We start from the raw sequence: 15,000 nt of genomic DNA on the forward strand, positions 1-15,000 counted from the left end.
GACCTTCAGATCAGGGCTTGGTATCACTTATTTGATATCAGTCAGGTCAGGGAAATGTTGGTCACAATACCAGTTTATCTTTGATATAAAAGAGATCTCAGAGAACTTCTGCTGTAGATTGTGAAAGCAAGAAGCAACCCTCACCTATTTTTTTATAATGCACCAGGTTAATGTTAACATTAAGAAATGACCCCCAAAAAGTTAGTTTAAAGTACTTGAACTGAAGTGAACAGGACTAAGAACAGGGGCGGAGCTAGACTCTCAGCACAGTGGGGGCAGAGCTTCATCACTGGGCCCCCCTGCTACCAGCTGATTTGTTAAAAACTTCTAAAATAGCTCTAAATCCATGTTGTAATGTGTCACTTGTCACAAAGCCACATTGTCAGACACATTTGTATTAAAGAACAAAGAAAACAGCTTTCCAGTCCAGTTAAAATGTTTCAGCACCAAAGACAGCGTGGACAGCGACAGCGTTGGTGCTGAACAGGCCAATAGTTACTGCTGAATACATCAATATAGGCTATGTTGTCTCCTATGTGGTAATTCTGGTTGGTGGTGAAGTAGTAGAACTGATACAAGGACATTTGGATACAGTTTTAGTTAAAGGATCACATTAAGTCATACGTGTGTGTGTGTGTGTGTGTTCGTGTTTGTGTGTCTGAGTGTGTGTGTCTGTGTGTGTGTCTGTCTGTCTGTGTGTGTTTGTGTGTGTGTATCTGAGTGTGTGTGTGTGTGTGTCTTTGTGTGTGTTTCATAATAACTTGAATATATTATTATATATATATATATATATATATATAAATAAAAATACAGTATATAAATATATATACTGGTGTTGTAACATCTCTAATGGAAACGTGATATTCTCTTTCAGTAACCATGGAAACAGCTCTGTGTGTGTCTCTGTGTGTGTGTGTGTGTGTGTGTGTGTGTGTGTGTGTGTGTGTGTGTGTGTGTCTGTGTCTCTGTGTGTCTGTGTGTGTGTGTGTGTGTGTGTGTGTGTGTGTGTGTGTCTCTGTGTGTGTGTCTGTGTGTCTGTGTGTGTAAAGATTGTCTTCATGTCTTTTTTAAAGACACTATTGCAGAGTTTCTGGCTCTCATCAGTCAAACTAAAGTCCAATAATGTAGAAAATATAATAATAATATATATGTTGAGATTCCATACTGAGAAACACAGAGCTGTGTGGAGCTTGCCGGTCATGTGATGGACCCAAGTTTCAAGTTTATTTCATTTATATAGAATACTTTAAAAGCAAACCAAAGTGCTTCACAAAAACAAAATGTTCTGACGTTAATAACTTTATATAATGAAGATTAGCTTCTCCAGATCTCAGATACTTTACACATGAGAGCGAAGGGCGAGCTCCCTCCAGAGATGTGATCACGTGAAGGTGACGGTATATTATGCTGCGTTCAGGACACAATGTTTAGCCCGTAAGTTACGACTTCCTAACGTTGACATTAGCTTGCGCTAGCTGATACTAGCGATTTGTCGGCGACGTGTGTGTGTGTGTGTGTGTGTGTGTGTGTGTGTGTGTGTGTGTGTGTGTGTGTGTGTGTGTGTGTAACTGGGAGTTCAACGATCTGGTACCAGTTCATGAATAGTAAGTTAGGGTTTGACTGCCGTTCCAGGGCACTTTCACGGTAGAAGGTTGTGAAAACACGAGTTACGGGATGCCTGGAACGCAGCATTAGTCTCTTTCTGACCAAGTAGTTAGAGGACCGTAGATATAGGAACAGTCCACTTCTAAACAGTTCTGCTAACTACTCTCCCCCAAAACCAGCATTCATACTGGCCAAGTGGCCGTAGGAACTGGTAGGAGGGGTAAGGGAGTGACGCAAGCACGGCAACAGTCTTTATAGCGTCGTCACTTGACTTTAGTGCTACAATAAAGAATAAATGGAGTTTGAACGGCGGCGTTTAAAGACTAGACTGGAGTACTTAACAGAAAAACACAGAAGACGAAGGCTTCAGCGTAATATGCTCCTAATTAATATGATGGAAGAAGATAGAAGAGCAGAGCGCAACAGGCAAACCAAACGACGACTAGCAGCTGGTTGAATGCGTGATGTTTGTCTTATGAGTTAGCATATGTAGGCCAATTTCATAATCCCCAAATTGGTCCAGTTGGAACAGGAGAAAAAAAGGGTCCTAGGAACGGTATGTTCTAGGACATAATGTTCTAGGACGTAGTCTAGGAACGTATGTCTAGGACGTAGTCTAGGACATGTCTAGGACGATAGATGTTCTAGGAACGTGGCTAGACAAATGTTCTAGGAACGGTATGTTCTAGGAACGGTATGTTCTAGGAACGGTATGTCCTAGGAACGGTATGTTCTAGGAACGGTATGTCCTAGGAACGGTATGTTCTAGGACATAATGTTCTAGGAACGGTATGTTCTAGGAACGGTATGTCCTAGCAACGGTATGTTTTAGGAACGGTATGTTCTAGGACATAATGTTCTAGGAATGGTATGTCCTAGGAACGGTATGTCCTAGGAACGGTATGTTTTAGGAACGGTATGTCCTAGGGACGGTATGTTCTAGGACATAATGTCCTAGGAACGGTATGTTCTAGGACATAATGTTCTAGGAACGGTATGTTCTAGGAACGGTATGTTCTAGGAACGGTATGTTCTAGGAACTGCAGAAATCCCTCTGGTCAGAAAGAGGCTATAGTGGTGGGTATGAGAGTTAAGGGTGAGTTCCCTCCAGAGATGTGATAACGTGAAGGTGATTATGATCAGATGAAGTCATGGGTAGAACGCAGACATCCAACAGAAAGCGTGAGAACTCTACAGTCTGAAGAGGAAATGTTCTCAGAGCTCCTGATGTTCTCCAGACAGACGATCCTTTAGATTAGCAGTAGAGTTCTTCAGAAAGGCATCCCTCCAGAGATCTGCCGGGCCACCTGTTCCTCGGGAGTCTCCGGTTTCTCCTTCCTCTCACGGTTCCAGTCCTTCAGACCCTCCGGCAGCGTCGTGTCCTCGTCCATACCTCCCGTTCCCTCCACGAACTCCTCGTACGTCGACTTCTCAGCAAACGGACGTTTGCCCAGCAGCTCCACCATGTCGCTTTTATCCAGAACTTCTTTCTCCAGCAGCCGCAGCGCCACCTGCAGGACGGAGACAGAGACAGAGACAACAGACACAGTCACAGCTCTGCATGAACCCTAACACCTGCAGGACGGAGACAGACACAACGGACTAGAGATGCACCGATAGAGCGGCCGGTGACCAGAATTGGCCGGTTTTCACGTGCTCGGCCATGACCGGCGACCAGCAGGTCAGTCTGACATATGGTGATTTCATGCTGGTCAACGCTCCAATTAACTGACAACATAAGTTATACCAGTTACAGTTCTCAAGGACGCACGCACACACGGACGCCACGGCACGGACGCCACGGCACGGACACCACGGCACGGACACCACGGCACGCTCTCTTTCTCCTTTCTCTCAACTTCTCCTCCGTGTGTCGGCGCTATTCTCCACATGTAGGAACCTGGTGAATTAACCTGCAACATGTCAGCTGTTTGGGAATTCTTCAGCGTGTGAGCAGAAGATAACAAGTTTACAATATGCAACACCTGCAAGGAGAAAGTAGGGCGTGGAGGGACGACACCAAAAACCTAAATCACATTTCTTTAGTTGATATTGATGTGAAAAGAAGGAAATGGTTCTAACATTGCTCTTTAGATGTGTGTGAATGTCCCCCACCAGGAGTAATTTATATAGTTCTATTTTATAGTGATCCATTATCTGTTCAACACATGTTCTATTAAAGAAAAGATAGAAAATTAATGTGTGTGTGCTGTAAAGTGGTTAGAAAACATGAAATCAGAATCGGCTAAAATCGGTATCAGCTGGTCTAACTCAAAGAAAATCAGAAATCGTAATCGGCCTAGAAAGTTGTAATCGGTGCATCTCTAGAACGGACACCGTCACAGCTCTACATGAACCCAAACAGCTGCAGGACGGAGACAGTGATGTCATTTACAGAACTGCCTCAAACTCTCTCCTGAATAAACTGGATGTTGTCTACCACAGTGCCATACGTTTGGTGACCAGAGCCCCCCTAACACCCACCACTGCAGCCTCTATGCATTAGTCGGCTGGCCCTCGTTACACACTCGTCGCTTAACTCACTGGTACCAACTCATTTACAAGTCCTTGCTAGGCAAAGCCCCGCTGTACCTACGCTCACTGGTCACTATAGCTTCACCCACCCGCAGCCTGCACTCTAGCAGTTCCATCTCCTTGGTCCCCCCAAAAGCCCACACGTCCTTTGGCCACCACTCCTTCCAGTTCTCAGCTGCAAATGACTGGAATGAACTACAAAAACCCTCAAACTCAAAACCCTTATCCCACTAACTGCCTTCATAGTACGCCTGTCTGAGCTCCTGTCCCATCACTGTACGTGCTAACTGTTCCCCGTCTTTCATGCTCTGTATTCGCACCCCTTATTGCAATCCATTACCTCAGTCACGTCCCATGGCATATTTGCACAAATGCACATCTTCACCTGCATTGCTGTCATACTCTGTTTACGCCCTTTGGCACTATTCATCTGCCCAGGTATGCTCAACTGTCATTCCTCCAACCTTTGTTGTCACACAACTTTTGCACACCACAATCTGCACCAACTGTAAACGGACTCTTTAATACATCTCAACATTTACATAGACTGTCTATTCATGCATATTGTGTTGTTTCTGACCTACATCACTACCTAGATCATAATTTACACTAACTGTATATTCACTTTTCACTACATTCAATATCTGCAGAGACTGTCTATTCCGGTTAACTGTGCTATTACTGACCTATATCACTAACCAGACCACAATTTGCACTAACTGTATATCAACTCTTTAATACATTTCATCATTTACATAGACTGTCTATTCATATATATTGGGTTATAACTGATTCAACACCACTAACTAGATCATAATTTACACTAACTGTTTGTTTTCTTTTGTTTGGCTCTTCACTACATCTCAGCAGTGTTATCGACTGTATATTCATGTATACTGGGTTATATCTCTTACTCTTTCTTGAATTATTTTCTTCGACTCAAGCCACTGACATACGTCACGCTGCCCTCACTCTGATTGGCTGTCACTTTGTTGCATGACTCAGCATTTGCATAAAATAGACTTCTTGTCTTTTTTGGCCCCGCCTTGCTCGTGTCAGCGGCGAGCTCGTTGCTTGTCGCTTGGCAAACGGCCACTCCCGTTGAAAATGAATGGTAGCCTGTCTCTTTGTCTCCGTCTCTTATAGCTAATGTGACTTTAGGGTAACAGCTTCCAGCACCAGCAAGCCTGCCAGGCCTCCAGCACCAGCAAGCCTGCCAGGCCTCCAGCACCAGCAAGCCTGCCAGGCCTCCAGCACCAGCAAGCCTGCCAGGCTTCCAGCACCAGCAAGCCTGCCAGGCCTCCAGCACCAGCAAGCCTGCCAGGCCTCCAGCACCAGCAAGCCTGCCAGGCTTCCAGCACCAGCAAGCCTGCCAGGCTTCCAGCACCAGCAAGCCTGCCAGGCCTCCAGCACCAGCAAGCCTGCCAGGCTTCCAGCACCAGCAAGCCTGCCAGGCCTCCAGCACCAACACTCTGCTAGGGGGGAGGGGAGGGGGGGGGGCAGTGCATGGTCTGCACGTGAACTGCAGCGTCTCCAGCAACACAGAGCTGCCTGTGGACGCCGGTCTGTAAATAATGCCGGGAAAAAACTATCGGCGAACGCTGCAGCTGCGTATCGGCCAATGCCGATACACGTAAAAACGCAAATATCGGCCCGATATATCGGCCGGCCGATAAAATCGGTCTGTCACTACTCAAGTTAAGGTTTTAAGGTGCGGAGCCGCTTCAATCTCCTGAGTTTTATCCCGCCTTCTTCAGAAAGACAACGACAAGTAAAATCAAAGGATATCTGTACGTTGGCTACCAGCCAGTTTGTAATCCGTTCTGTAGAAGCAGAAGATGGCTGTCTGAGCGTACCTTCTCCACCTCGGTCTTGCGGTCGCTCAGCAGCCGGTGGGTTCTCAGGTGAGCCTCGCTGATCAGGACCCGGACCTCGCTGTCGATCAGACACGCCGTGGCCTCGCTGTACGGTTTCTCCAGAACCATCTCGCCCTGCCGCGGCATGTCGAAGGAAACCTGACCCACCTTCGCATTCATCCCAAACTGGACGATCTGGAGACACACACACACACACACACACAGAGAAGAGATTAACCCTCTAGAGTCTAAAGGCATTTTCTCTATTTTTACACATAGTCTTAAATAAATTAAATAAAAAGAATGTTTTGATATGACTGATCACGATTTTGGAAACCCTGAGACCTAAACACACGACGACTATCACAGACAGACAGACAGACACACACACACACACACACACACAAATCCAAATTGGCTACAACAAACGGTTTAACTGGTCTAAACCCGTTAAACCTGAGTGACCAATCCTTGAAAGTTGTGTGTTTAAAGCGGTATAAAGTGTAACTAGAAAATTCCGGAAGAAATTTTGACAGTGTGCCTACTACTTGGTGCACATCCGAATAACACTAGCTAAGGGTTAATAGCAGTAGCTGTATTGACGTACATAGGTCACACTGTCACTGAGAGACAGAATACAATTGTTTAACAATAGCAATAGGGAATGGATGGTGGGCTTACAAGACACCACACATGCATACAGGTCAAGACCAGAGTACAGCGTAGTACCACTTACAGAAAGGTTAAAGTACTGTTTATTTACATGGAGTCTGGTGGGTTTAGGATGCTTAAAGTACTATTTATTTACATGGAGTCTGGTGGGTTTAGGATGCTTAAAGTACTATTTATTTACATGGAGTCTGGTGGGTTTAGCGATGCGAGCCTTAGCGATACAATATATATATATATATATATATATATATATATATATATATATATATATATATATATATATATATATATATAATACCCAAGTTTTGCTTAAATTTTAAATACAGTGTTTTAACGGTGAATTGTTAAGTGTCTTAACCCTTCAGAGACAGACCTTTTTAAAACCTATTTAAGACCTTTCTGTTTACCAGAAACCGCTATGAAGTAGCTGGTGCTAAACCCACCAGACTCCATTTAAAAATCAGTAGTTTTAGCGTGTATAGAGCCAACATATGTTTTCACATGTAAATCAGTAAACTATGTTTATTTCAACTAACACTAGAGATGTGATGGTTGGACCAGTGTAGAGAAGATTAAAACGGCTTTTAATAATTTTATTTGGTTTCTGTCGACAGTTGGTATGAACAGAGCAAAAAGTTTACGTCCGATGGATTCCATAGTTACATGTCTGCGACCGGCACAAAATTTCCTACATTTTGACCAACAATGATGTATGAAGAGTGAAAACTGTAGGGAAGAGAGCAATTTGTTTGGAGAAAATTCAGAGAATCGTACCACAGCTCCCCCCTCTGTCCTCCACTCTAACTATGAAGATTCCGGCCCCATACACACACATTGGGAAATCTGAAACGGTCTGAAAAGAGGACGATACGTAAACTGTGATTTGGTAGAAACCGTGCTTGATATCAGAATGCCCATTCAGCCCAATAAAGGCCAAAGTCTTGTCTTCGGTTTAAACTTTTAATTATGTCTCTACGTAGAAGTATGGCGATACAGCAAGGCCCCAAAGAGGGGTTGTTTTCAGCGATGTTAAGCATTTTCACGAAGATTTCCCATTCAAGTCTATGGGGAAATTTTGCGCTGTTTTTTGCCGATTTCGTGAAAACCGTGCTGCAAATCTCTTTGAAAATACATAGCACACCATTCCCGGTCATTACACATGTTTTGATGTATTTTGTGTGCACGTGTTGGCAACGCTCCGTGACTAGTAGCGGGACAAAAAACAGGCGGAATAATAATAAGTAAGAGCAATAATAGTCAGTGTGCCGATTGCTCAATCGGCACACTGAATAAAGTGTAATACAGTGTAATAAAGTGTAATAGATTGTGTTATAAAGGTACCTGTGCGTAGGCGCTCTGAGTGACTTTGCGCAGGTCGTCCTGAGCGCCGGTCGTGATGCGTCCGAAGAAGATTTCCTCAGCGACGCGGCCGCCCAGAGTCATGCACATGCGGTCCAGCAGCTGCTCAGCCGTGTACAGGAACTGCTCTCTGGGCAGATACTGAGCATAGCCCAAACCCTTCCCCCGGGGGATGATGGACACCTACACACACACACACACACACACACACATAGACACACACACACACACACACACACACACACACACACACACACACACACATACACACACACACACACACACATTGAGAGGTCCATTAAAGAAACGTGTGAAATAAGGAGGAGGAAGCAGCAGCAGTTAGACAGGAAGTGTGACCTTTAGCAGTGGGTCGGCGTGCTCCAGGAACCATCCGGCGACGGCGTGGCCGGCCTCGTGATAGGCCACCGTCTTCTTCTCCTCCGGCTGCAGCACCTGAGTCTTCTTCTCCAGACCTGCAACAGGAGGGTCAAAGGTCAGGGGGGGGGGGGGGGACGACACATCTGGAACATCTGAACGTCAAACAGGGTTTACAATTATATCTGGACTAACGAAAGAAAGAACTACGACATCACACAATCATTTTCATCACACAAACCGTGTGTTTCTCCACCAGCCAACATCTCAACACCTTATTTATTTACAATGGCTTTTAGTACATAGTAGGGGGGTGTGTGTGTGTGTGTGTCTATGTGCGTGTGTGTGTGTGTGTGTGTGTCTATGTGCGTGTGTGTGTGTGTGTGTGTGTCTATGTGCGTGTGTGTGTGTGTGTGTGTGTGTGTCTCTGTGTGTCTGTGTGTGTGTGTGTGTGTGTGTGTCTGTGTGTCTATGTGTGTGTGTGTGTGTCTATGTGCGTGTGTGTGTGTGTGTGTGTGTGTGTGTGTGTGTGTGTGTGTGTGTGTGTGTGTGTGTGTGTCTGTCTGTCTATGTGTGTGTGTGTGTGTCTGTCTATGTGCGTGTCTATGTGTGTGTGTGTGTGTGTGTGTGTGTGTGTGTGTGTGTGTGTGTGTGTGTGTGTGTGTCTATGTGTGTGTCTGTCTGTGTGTCTATGTGTGTGTGTGTGTGTCTGTGTGTCTGTCTGTGTGTGTGTGTGTGTGTGTGTGTGTGTGTGTGTGTGTGTGTGTGTGTGTGTATACTTGTTTTACTATATTCATGGGGTCCAAAAACCAGGAGTCCAGTATACTTGTGGGGTCCCGACAGCTTTGTGGGGCCAAAATGCTGGACCCCACAAGGTTAAAGGTCTGATTGAGGGTTAAGACTTGGTTTTAGGATTAGGGTTAGAATTAGGTTATGGTTAGGGTGAGGGTAAGGGTTAAGGTTAGGCATTTAGTGGTGATGGTTAAGGTTAGGGTAAGGGGCTAGGGAATGCATTATGTCAATGTGTGTGTGTATGTGTGTGTGTGTGTGTGTGTGTGTGTGTGTGTGTGTGTGTGTGTGTGTGTGTGTGTGTGTTCTCACCCCCGATGACTCTCTCAATGGCCTGTTCAAAGTGTTTCTGGTTGATGGCGTCTGAAAGGTGGCGAGCGGCGATCAGAGCCGCCTCGTTGCAGACGTTAGCGATGTCGGCGCCTGGACAGAAAAACAGAAACACAGCCTGATGTTAGTAAGGCCGCAAAAGGGCCAAAAAAAGGCCAAAAAAAGGCAGCGAAAAGGCTGATGTTCCAGATGTTTGACAGAAACAGCCTGATGTTCCAGCTGTGTACCTGAGAAGCCAGGTGTGAGGGCGGCCATCTTCCTGGCCAGAGCGTCTTTGTCCAGCTCCGTCTCCAGCTTCAGAGGACGCAGGTGCACTTTAAAGATGGACGCTCGGCCTTTGATGTCCGGAGGACCTGGGACACAAAAACGCTGAGTCACTCTTTATCAAACACGTCATTCATCCGCCCACGGATGGTCTCATTACTCTGATGCTGAGATGGTATCTCTCTAACCCTCTCTGATATTAATCTAGTCCTCTCTGATCTCACCTATATTAATCTAGTCCTCTCTGATATTAATCTAGTCCTCTCTGATCTCACCGATATAAATCTGTCTGTCGAAGCGTCCTGGCCTCATCAGTGCCGGGTCCAGGATGTCCGGCCGGTTGGTTCCCGCCAAAACGACCACGTTGGTTGCTGTGTTGAACCCTGGGAGAACAGAGATGAGGTAATGACAGTTCAACAGCTTTATAGATCCTAGTCTGACAGGTCAGACCCTCTGGACCTCAGAGACTAGTCAGACCCTCCTCCACAGAGCTGTGGAGGAGGGTCTGGACCTCAGAGACTAGTCAGACCCTCCTCCACAGAGCTGTGGAGGAGGGTCTGACTAGTCCTCACAGCATTCCTGGAGGAGAGTAAAACGTGCTCTGGTTTATTGACATCTCTCTAAACCAATCACAGTCGTCGTGGGCGGGGCTAAGCTCCGGACGGAGCCACGGTGCCTCTGCTAAATAGTCTCAGGAAGGAACTGGTTTTGGTGGAACGTGTGGACGTTCAAAAGTAGTTTATAGACTGCTGTGCACGTAACTGATTAACATAACATGATGCCCTGTGTCTCCCATGATGCCCTGTGTCTCCCATGATGCCCTGTGTTTCCCATGATGCCCTGTGTTTCCCATGATGCCCTGTGTTTCCCATGATGCCCTGTGTTTCTCTGTGTCTCCCATGATGCCCTGTGTCTCCCATGATGCCCTGTGTTTCTCTGTGTCTCCCATGATGCCCTGTGTTTCCCATGATGCCCTGTGTTTCTCTGTGTCTCCCATGATGCCCTGTGTTTCTCTGTGTCTCCCATGATGCCCTGTGTTTCCCATGATGCCCTGTGTTTCTCTGTGTCTCCCATGATGCCCTGTGTTTCCCATGATGCCCTGTGTTTCTCTGTGTCTCCCATGATGCCCTGTGTTTCCCATGATGCCCTGTGTTTCTCTGTGTCTCCCATGATGCCCTGTGTTTCTCTGTGTCTCCCATGATGACCTGCGTCTCCCATGATGCCCTGTGTTTCTCTGCGTCTCCCATGATGCCCTGTGTTTCTCTGTGTCTCCCATGATGCCCTGCGTCTCCCATGATGCCCTGCGTCTCCCATGATGCCCTGTGTTTCTCTGTGTTTCCCATGATGCCCTGTGTTTCTCTGTGTTTCCCATGATGCCCTGCGTCTCCCATGATGCCCTGTGTCTCCCATGATGCCCTGCGTCTCCCATGATGCCCTGTGTTTCCCATGATGCCCTGCGTCTCCCATGATGCCCTGCGTCTCCCATGATGCCCTGCGTCTCCCATGATGCCCTGCGTCTCCCATGATGCCCTGTGTTTCTCTGTGTTTCCCATGATGCCCTGTGTTTCTCTGCGTCTCCCATGATGCCCTGCGTCTCCCATGATGCCCTGCGTCTCCCATGATGCCCTGCGTCTCCCATGATGCCCTGCGTCTCCCATGATGCCCTGCGTCTCCCATGATGCCCTGTGTTTCTCTGTGTTTCCCATGATGCCCTGTGTTTCTCTGTGTTTCCCATGATGCCCTGCGTCTCCCATGATGCCCTGCGTCTCCCATGATGCCCTGCGTCTCCCATGATGCCCTGTGTTTCCCATGATGCCCTGCGTCTCCCATGATGCCCTGCGTCTCCCATGATGCCCTGCGTCTCCCATGATGCCCTGTGTTTCTCTGTGTTTCCCATGATGCCCTGCGTCTCCCATGATGCCCTGCGTCTCCCATGATGCCCTGCGTCTCCCATGATGCCCTGCGTCTCCCATGATGCCCTGCGTCTCCCATGATGCCCTGCGTCTCCCATGATGCCCTGCGTCTAACCGTCCATCTCCACCAGCAGCTGGTTCAGCGTGTTCTCCTGCTCGCTCTGTCCTCCGAAGTTCCCTCGTCCTCGCTTGCGTCCGACGGCGTCGATCTCGTCGATGAAGAGGATGCAGGGAGCGTTCTTCCTCGCCATGACGAACAGGTCTCGCACCTGGGACAGGAAGTGACATCATGAAGGCCGGCCCACTCTGACCTCATCCCAGCAGGGGCTGTGATAAGTTCAGTTGAATATTATCCTCACTCACTGTGTGTGTGTGTGTGTGTGTCTGTGTGTGTGTGTGTGTGTGTGTGTGTGTGTGTGTGTGTGTATATATGTGTGTGTGTGTGTGTGTGTGTGTGTGTGTGTGTATATATGCGTGTGTGTGTGTGTGTGTGTGTGTGTGTGTGTATATATGCGTGTGTGTGTGTGTGTGTGTGTGTGTGTATATATGCGTGTGTGTGTGTGTGTGTATATGCGTGTGTGTGTGTGTGTGTGTGTATATATGCGTGTGTGTGTGTGTGTGTGTGTGTATATATGCGTGTGTGTGTGTGTGTATATATGCGTGTGTGTGTGTGTGTGTATATATATGCGTGTGTGTGTGTGTGTGTGTATATATGCGTGTGTGTGTGTCTCTGTCTGTGTGTCTGTGTGTGTGTCTCTGTCTGTGTGTGTGTGTGTGTGTGTGTCTCTGTCTGTGTGTGTGTGTGTCTCTGTCTGTGTGTGTGTGTGTGTGTGTTCCTCACCCTAGCGGGGCCGACGCCCACGAACATCTCCAGGAACTCGGAGCCGTTGACGGTGATGAACGGCACGTCGGCCTCGCCGGCCGTCGCTTTGGCCAGAAGAGTCTTTCCTGTTCCTGGAGGACCCGTCAGGATGGCTCCCTACACACACACACACACACACACACACACACACACACACACACACACACACACACACACACACACACACACACACACACACACACACACACACACACACAGAGACACACACACACAGAGACACACACACACACACACACACACACACACACACACACACATACATACACAAACACACATACATATGTATATGTATATTTATATATATATATATATATATAAAAATTTGATTATTAAAAAAGCAGAGCAGAGCGAAAGAAAAGAAAAAAGAGCAGAGCGGGGGTAGAGGCCGTTCCTATTTCGTGCTGGCCACCACGAGAAAAATGTCCCCGTGAACACGTATCAATAGGTTAAACATAACGGGACATTTACACAAACCGCCGTGAGACCGGGTTGAAATACGGAGAGAGACGGAGAGACCCGTAACGATGTTCTGAAACACACGGCGGAGGCAGAGAGATCAGTCTGACCTAAGTCATCCAAGGTCTGGGAGCATTCACACTACATCAATCAAAAACATGTTCATTGCAAGATAAGCAAAAGCAACACGGCATGGCACGGTCACCACGGTGATGATTCAGCACCTAAAACATAAACATGGTGGAGTCCTTGATGAGGAGGACGGGAGTTCAACAGCAGGGTAAAGTCACTACACAATCCTACTGTTGTTCCGTTCTGAAGTGAGGAACGTAACGTCCTCTTCTGGTGCTGGTGTTTACTCCTTATCCAGCTGACTAGCACGACAAGCTAGCGTTAGCTCGTTAATAACAGGAGTAAAGCTAGCGTTAGCTCGTTAATAACAGGAGTAAAGCTAGCGTTAGCTCGTTAATAACAGTAGTAAAGCTAGCGTTAGCTCGTTAATAACAGTAGTAAAGCTAGCGTTAGCTCGTTAATAACAGTAGTAAAGCTAGCGTTAGCTCGTTAATAACAGGAGTAAAGCTAGCGTTAGCTCGTTAATAACAGGAGTAAAGCTAGCGTTAGCTCGTTAATAACAGTAGTAATGCTAGCGTTAGCTCGTTAATAACAGTAGTAAAGCTAGCGTTAGCTCGTTAATAACAGTAGTAATGCTAGCGTTAGCTCGTTAATAACAGGAGTAAAGCTAGCGTTAGCTCGTTAATAACAGTAAAGTTAGCAAGCTAGCATATATATATATATATTTAATAGTACCTTGGGTATCTTGGCGCCCAGGTCCTGGTACTGTTTGGGTATTATATGTATATATATATATATATTTAGTAGTACCTTGGGTATCTTGGCGCCCAGGTCCTGGTACTGTTTGGGTATTATATGTATATATATATATATATATATATTTAGTAGTACCTTGGGTATCTTGGCGCCCAGGTCCTGGTACTGTTTGGGGTTCTTCAGGAAGTTGACGAACTCCATGATCTCCATCTTGGCTTCCTCGCAGCCGGCCACGTCTTTGAACTTCACGTCGATCTCGTCCTTCAGGATCTTCGCCGTCGTCTCGGAAACGCTGAACAGCCCCCCCATCCCGCGGCCGGGCCGCCCCCCTGCCCCCACCCCCCCTCGCCGCAGCATCACTAGCAGGAAGCCAATGATCAGCACCGTGGGGAGCATGCTCAGTAGGAACGTCCTGGACACACACACACACACACACACACACACACACACACACACACACACACACACACACACACACACACACACACACACAGGGTTAGAGAACGGGGTGAAGAAAAAGTAAAAAACATTTTAAAAAAAGAGGAAAAAATGTACAAACAAAAAGTCAAATAAAGTTCAAAAAGTCAAAATGTTTTCGGCGCTTAAGTTTAAAAAGCTAACCCATCATCATTATGATGCCCTGGATCCAGGTCTGGGCTTCTGATCCGGCTGAATATTGGGCTTTTTGACAGCGTAGGACAGTGTCTGCTGAACCCTACGCTGTCACTAGGCGCTACGCTGGTCGCCGTAGTGACGGCGCCGTTGATTACAGGAAGGTGTTTACGTAGGTGGAGCGTTCAATGCAGTAGGCTGTGAGGAAGTGGAAATGGAACTGGTGAGCAGAAAAAGTGTAGTTTGGCAGAACTTTCAGTCAAAAGAAGGCCATTCAAGTCCAGCTACATGTTCAGTCTGTAATGCTGATTAGTCTGGTGGTGGTGAGGACCCTAAACTATACACAACATCACCGCTGTTACAACATCTGGTATCAAACATCTGGAAGAATACGAGTTGTGATGAAGGAATCTACAGACAGCAGCCAGAATGCAGCAACTTCAGGTACGGCAAAGGAAGGACAGTTACTGTTTACTTCATTAATCCTTCCAGGTTTTTTTGTGATAGTTTTGGGCTAAACTCC

General features: G+C 46.8%; 1 protein-coding gene across 2 annotated transcripts in view; it reads right to left on the reverse strand.

Annotated features, from left to right (window-relative positions):
• Nucleotides 1-2,578: 2,578 nt before the first annotated feature.
• The window catches only part of afg3l2 (AFG3-like AAA ATPase 2), a 28,343-nt gene continuing 15,921 nt past the window's right edge, over nucleotides 2,579-15,000 (reverse strand). Inside the window, exons 8-17 of one of the 2 annotated variants that reach the window (XM_031321498.2) lie at nucleotides 14,001-14,277; nucleotides 12,540-12,677; nucleotides 11,814-11,967; nucleotides 10,061-10,168; nucleotides 9,749-9,874; nucleotides 9,504-9,614; nucleotides 8,385-8,500; nucleotides 8,010-8,210; nucleotides 5,997-6,191; nucleotides 2,579-3,116 (exon numbers count right to left, since the gene is read on the reverse strand). In XM_031321498.2, the coding sequence (XP_031177358.1) occupies nucleotides 2,877-3,116; nucleotides 5,997-6,191; nucleotides 8,010-8,210; nucleotides 8,385-8,500; nucleotides 9,504-9,614; nucleotides 9,749-9,874; nucleotides 10,061-10,168; nucleotides 11,814-11,967; nucleotides 12,540-12,677; nucleotides 14,001-14,277 (1,666 nt within the window). In that variant the 3' untranslated portion in view covers nucleotides 2,579-2,876. Of the gene's footprint in view, nucleotides 3,117-5,996; nucleotides 6,192-8,009; nucleotides 8,211-8,384; nucleotides 8,501-9,503; nucleotides 9,615-9,748; nucleotides 9,875-10,060; nucleotides 10,169-11,813; nucleotides 11,968-12,533; nucleotides 12,678-14,000; nucleotides 14,278-15,000 lie in introns of both variants that reach the window. The other variant, XM_036005345.1, reaches the window with a different exon arrangement.

Source organism: Sander lucioperca, chromosome 9 (assembly GCF_008315115.2).
Source record: "Sander lucioperca isolate FBNREF2018 chromosome 9, SLUC_FBN_1.2, whole genome shotgun sequence".
In the NCBI taxonomy this organism is placed as follows: domain Eukaryota; kingdom Metazoa; phylum Chordata; class Actinopteri; order Perciformes; family Percidae; genus Sander; species Sander lucioperca.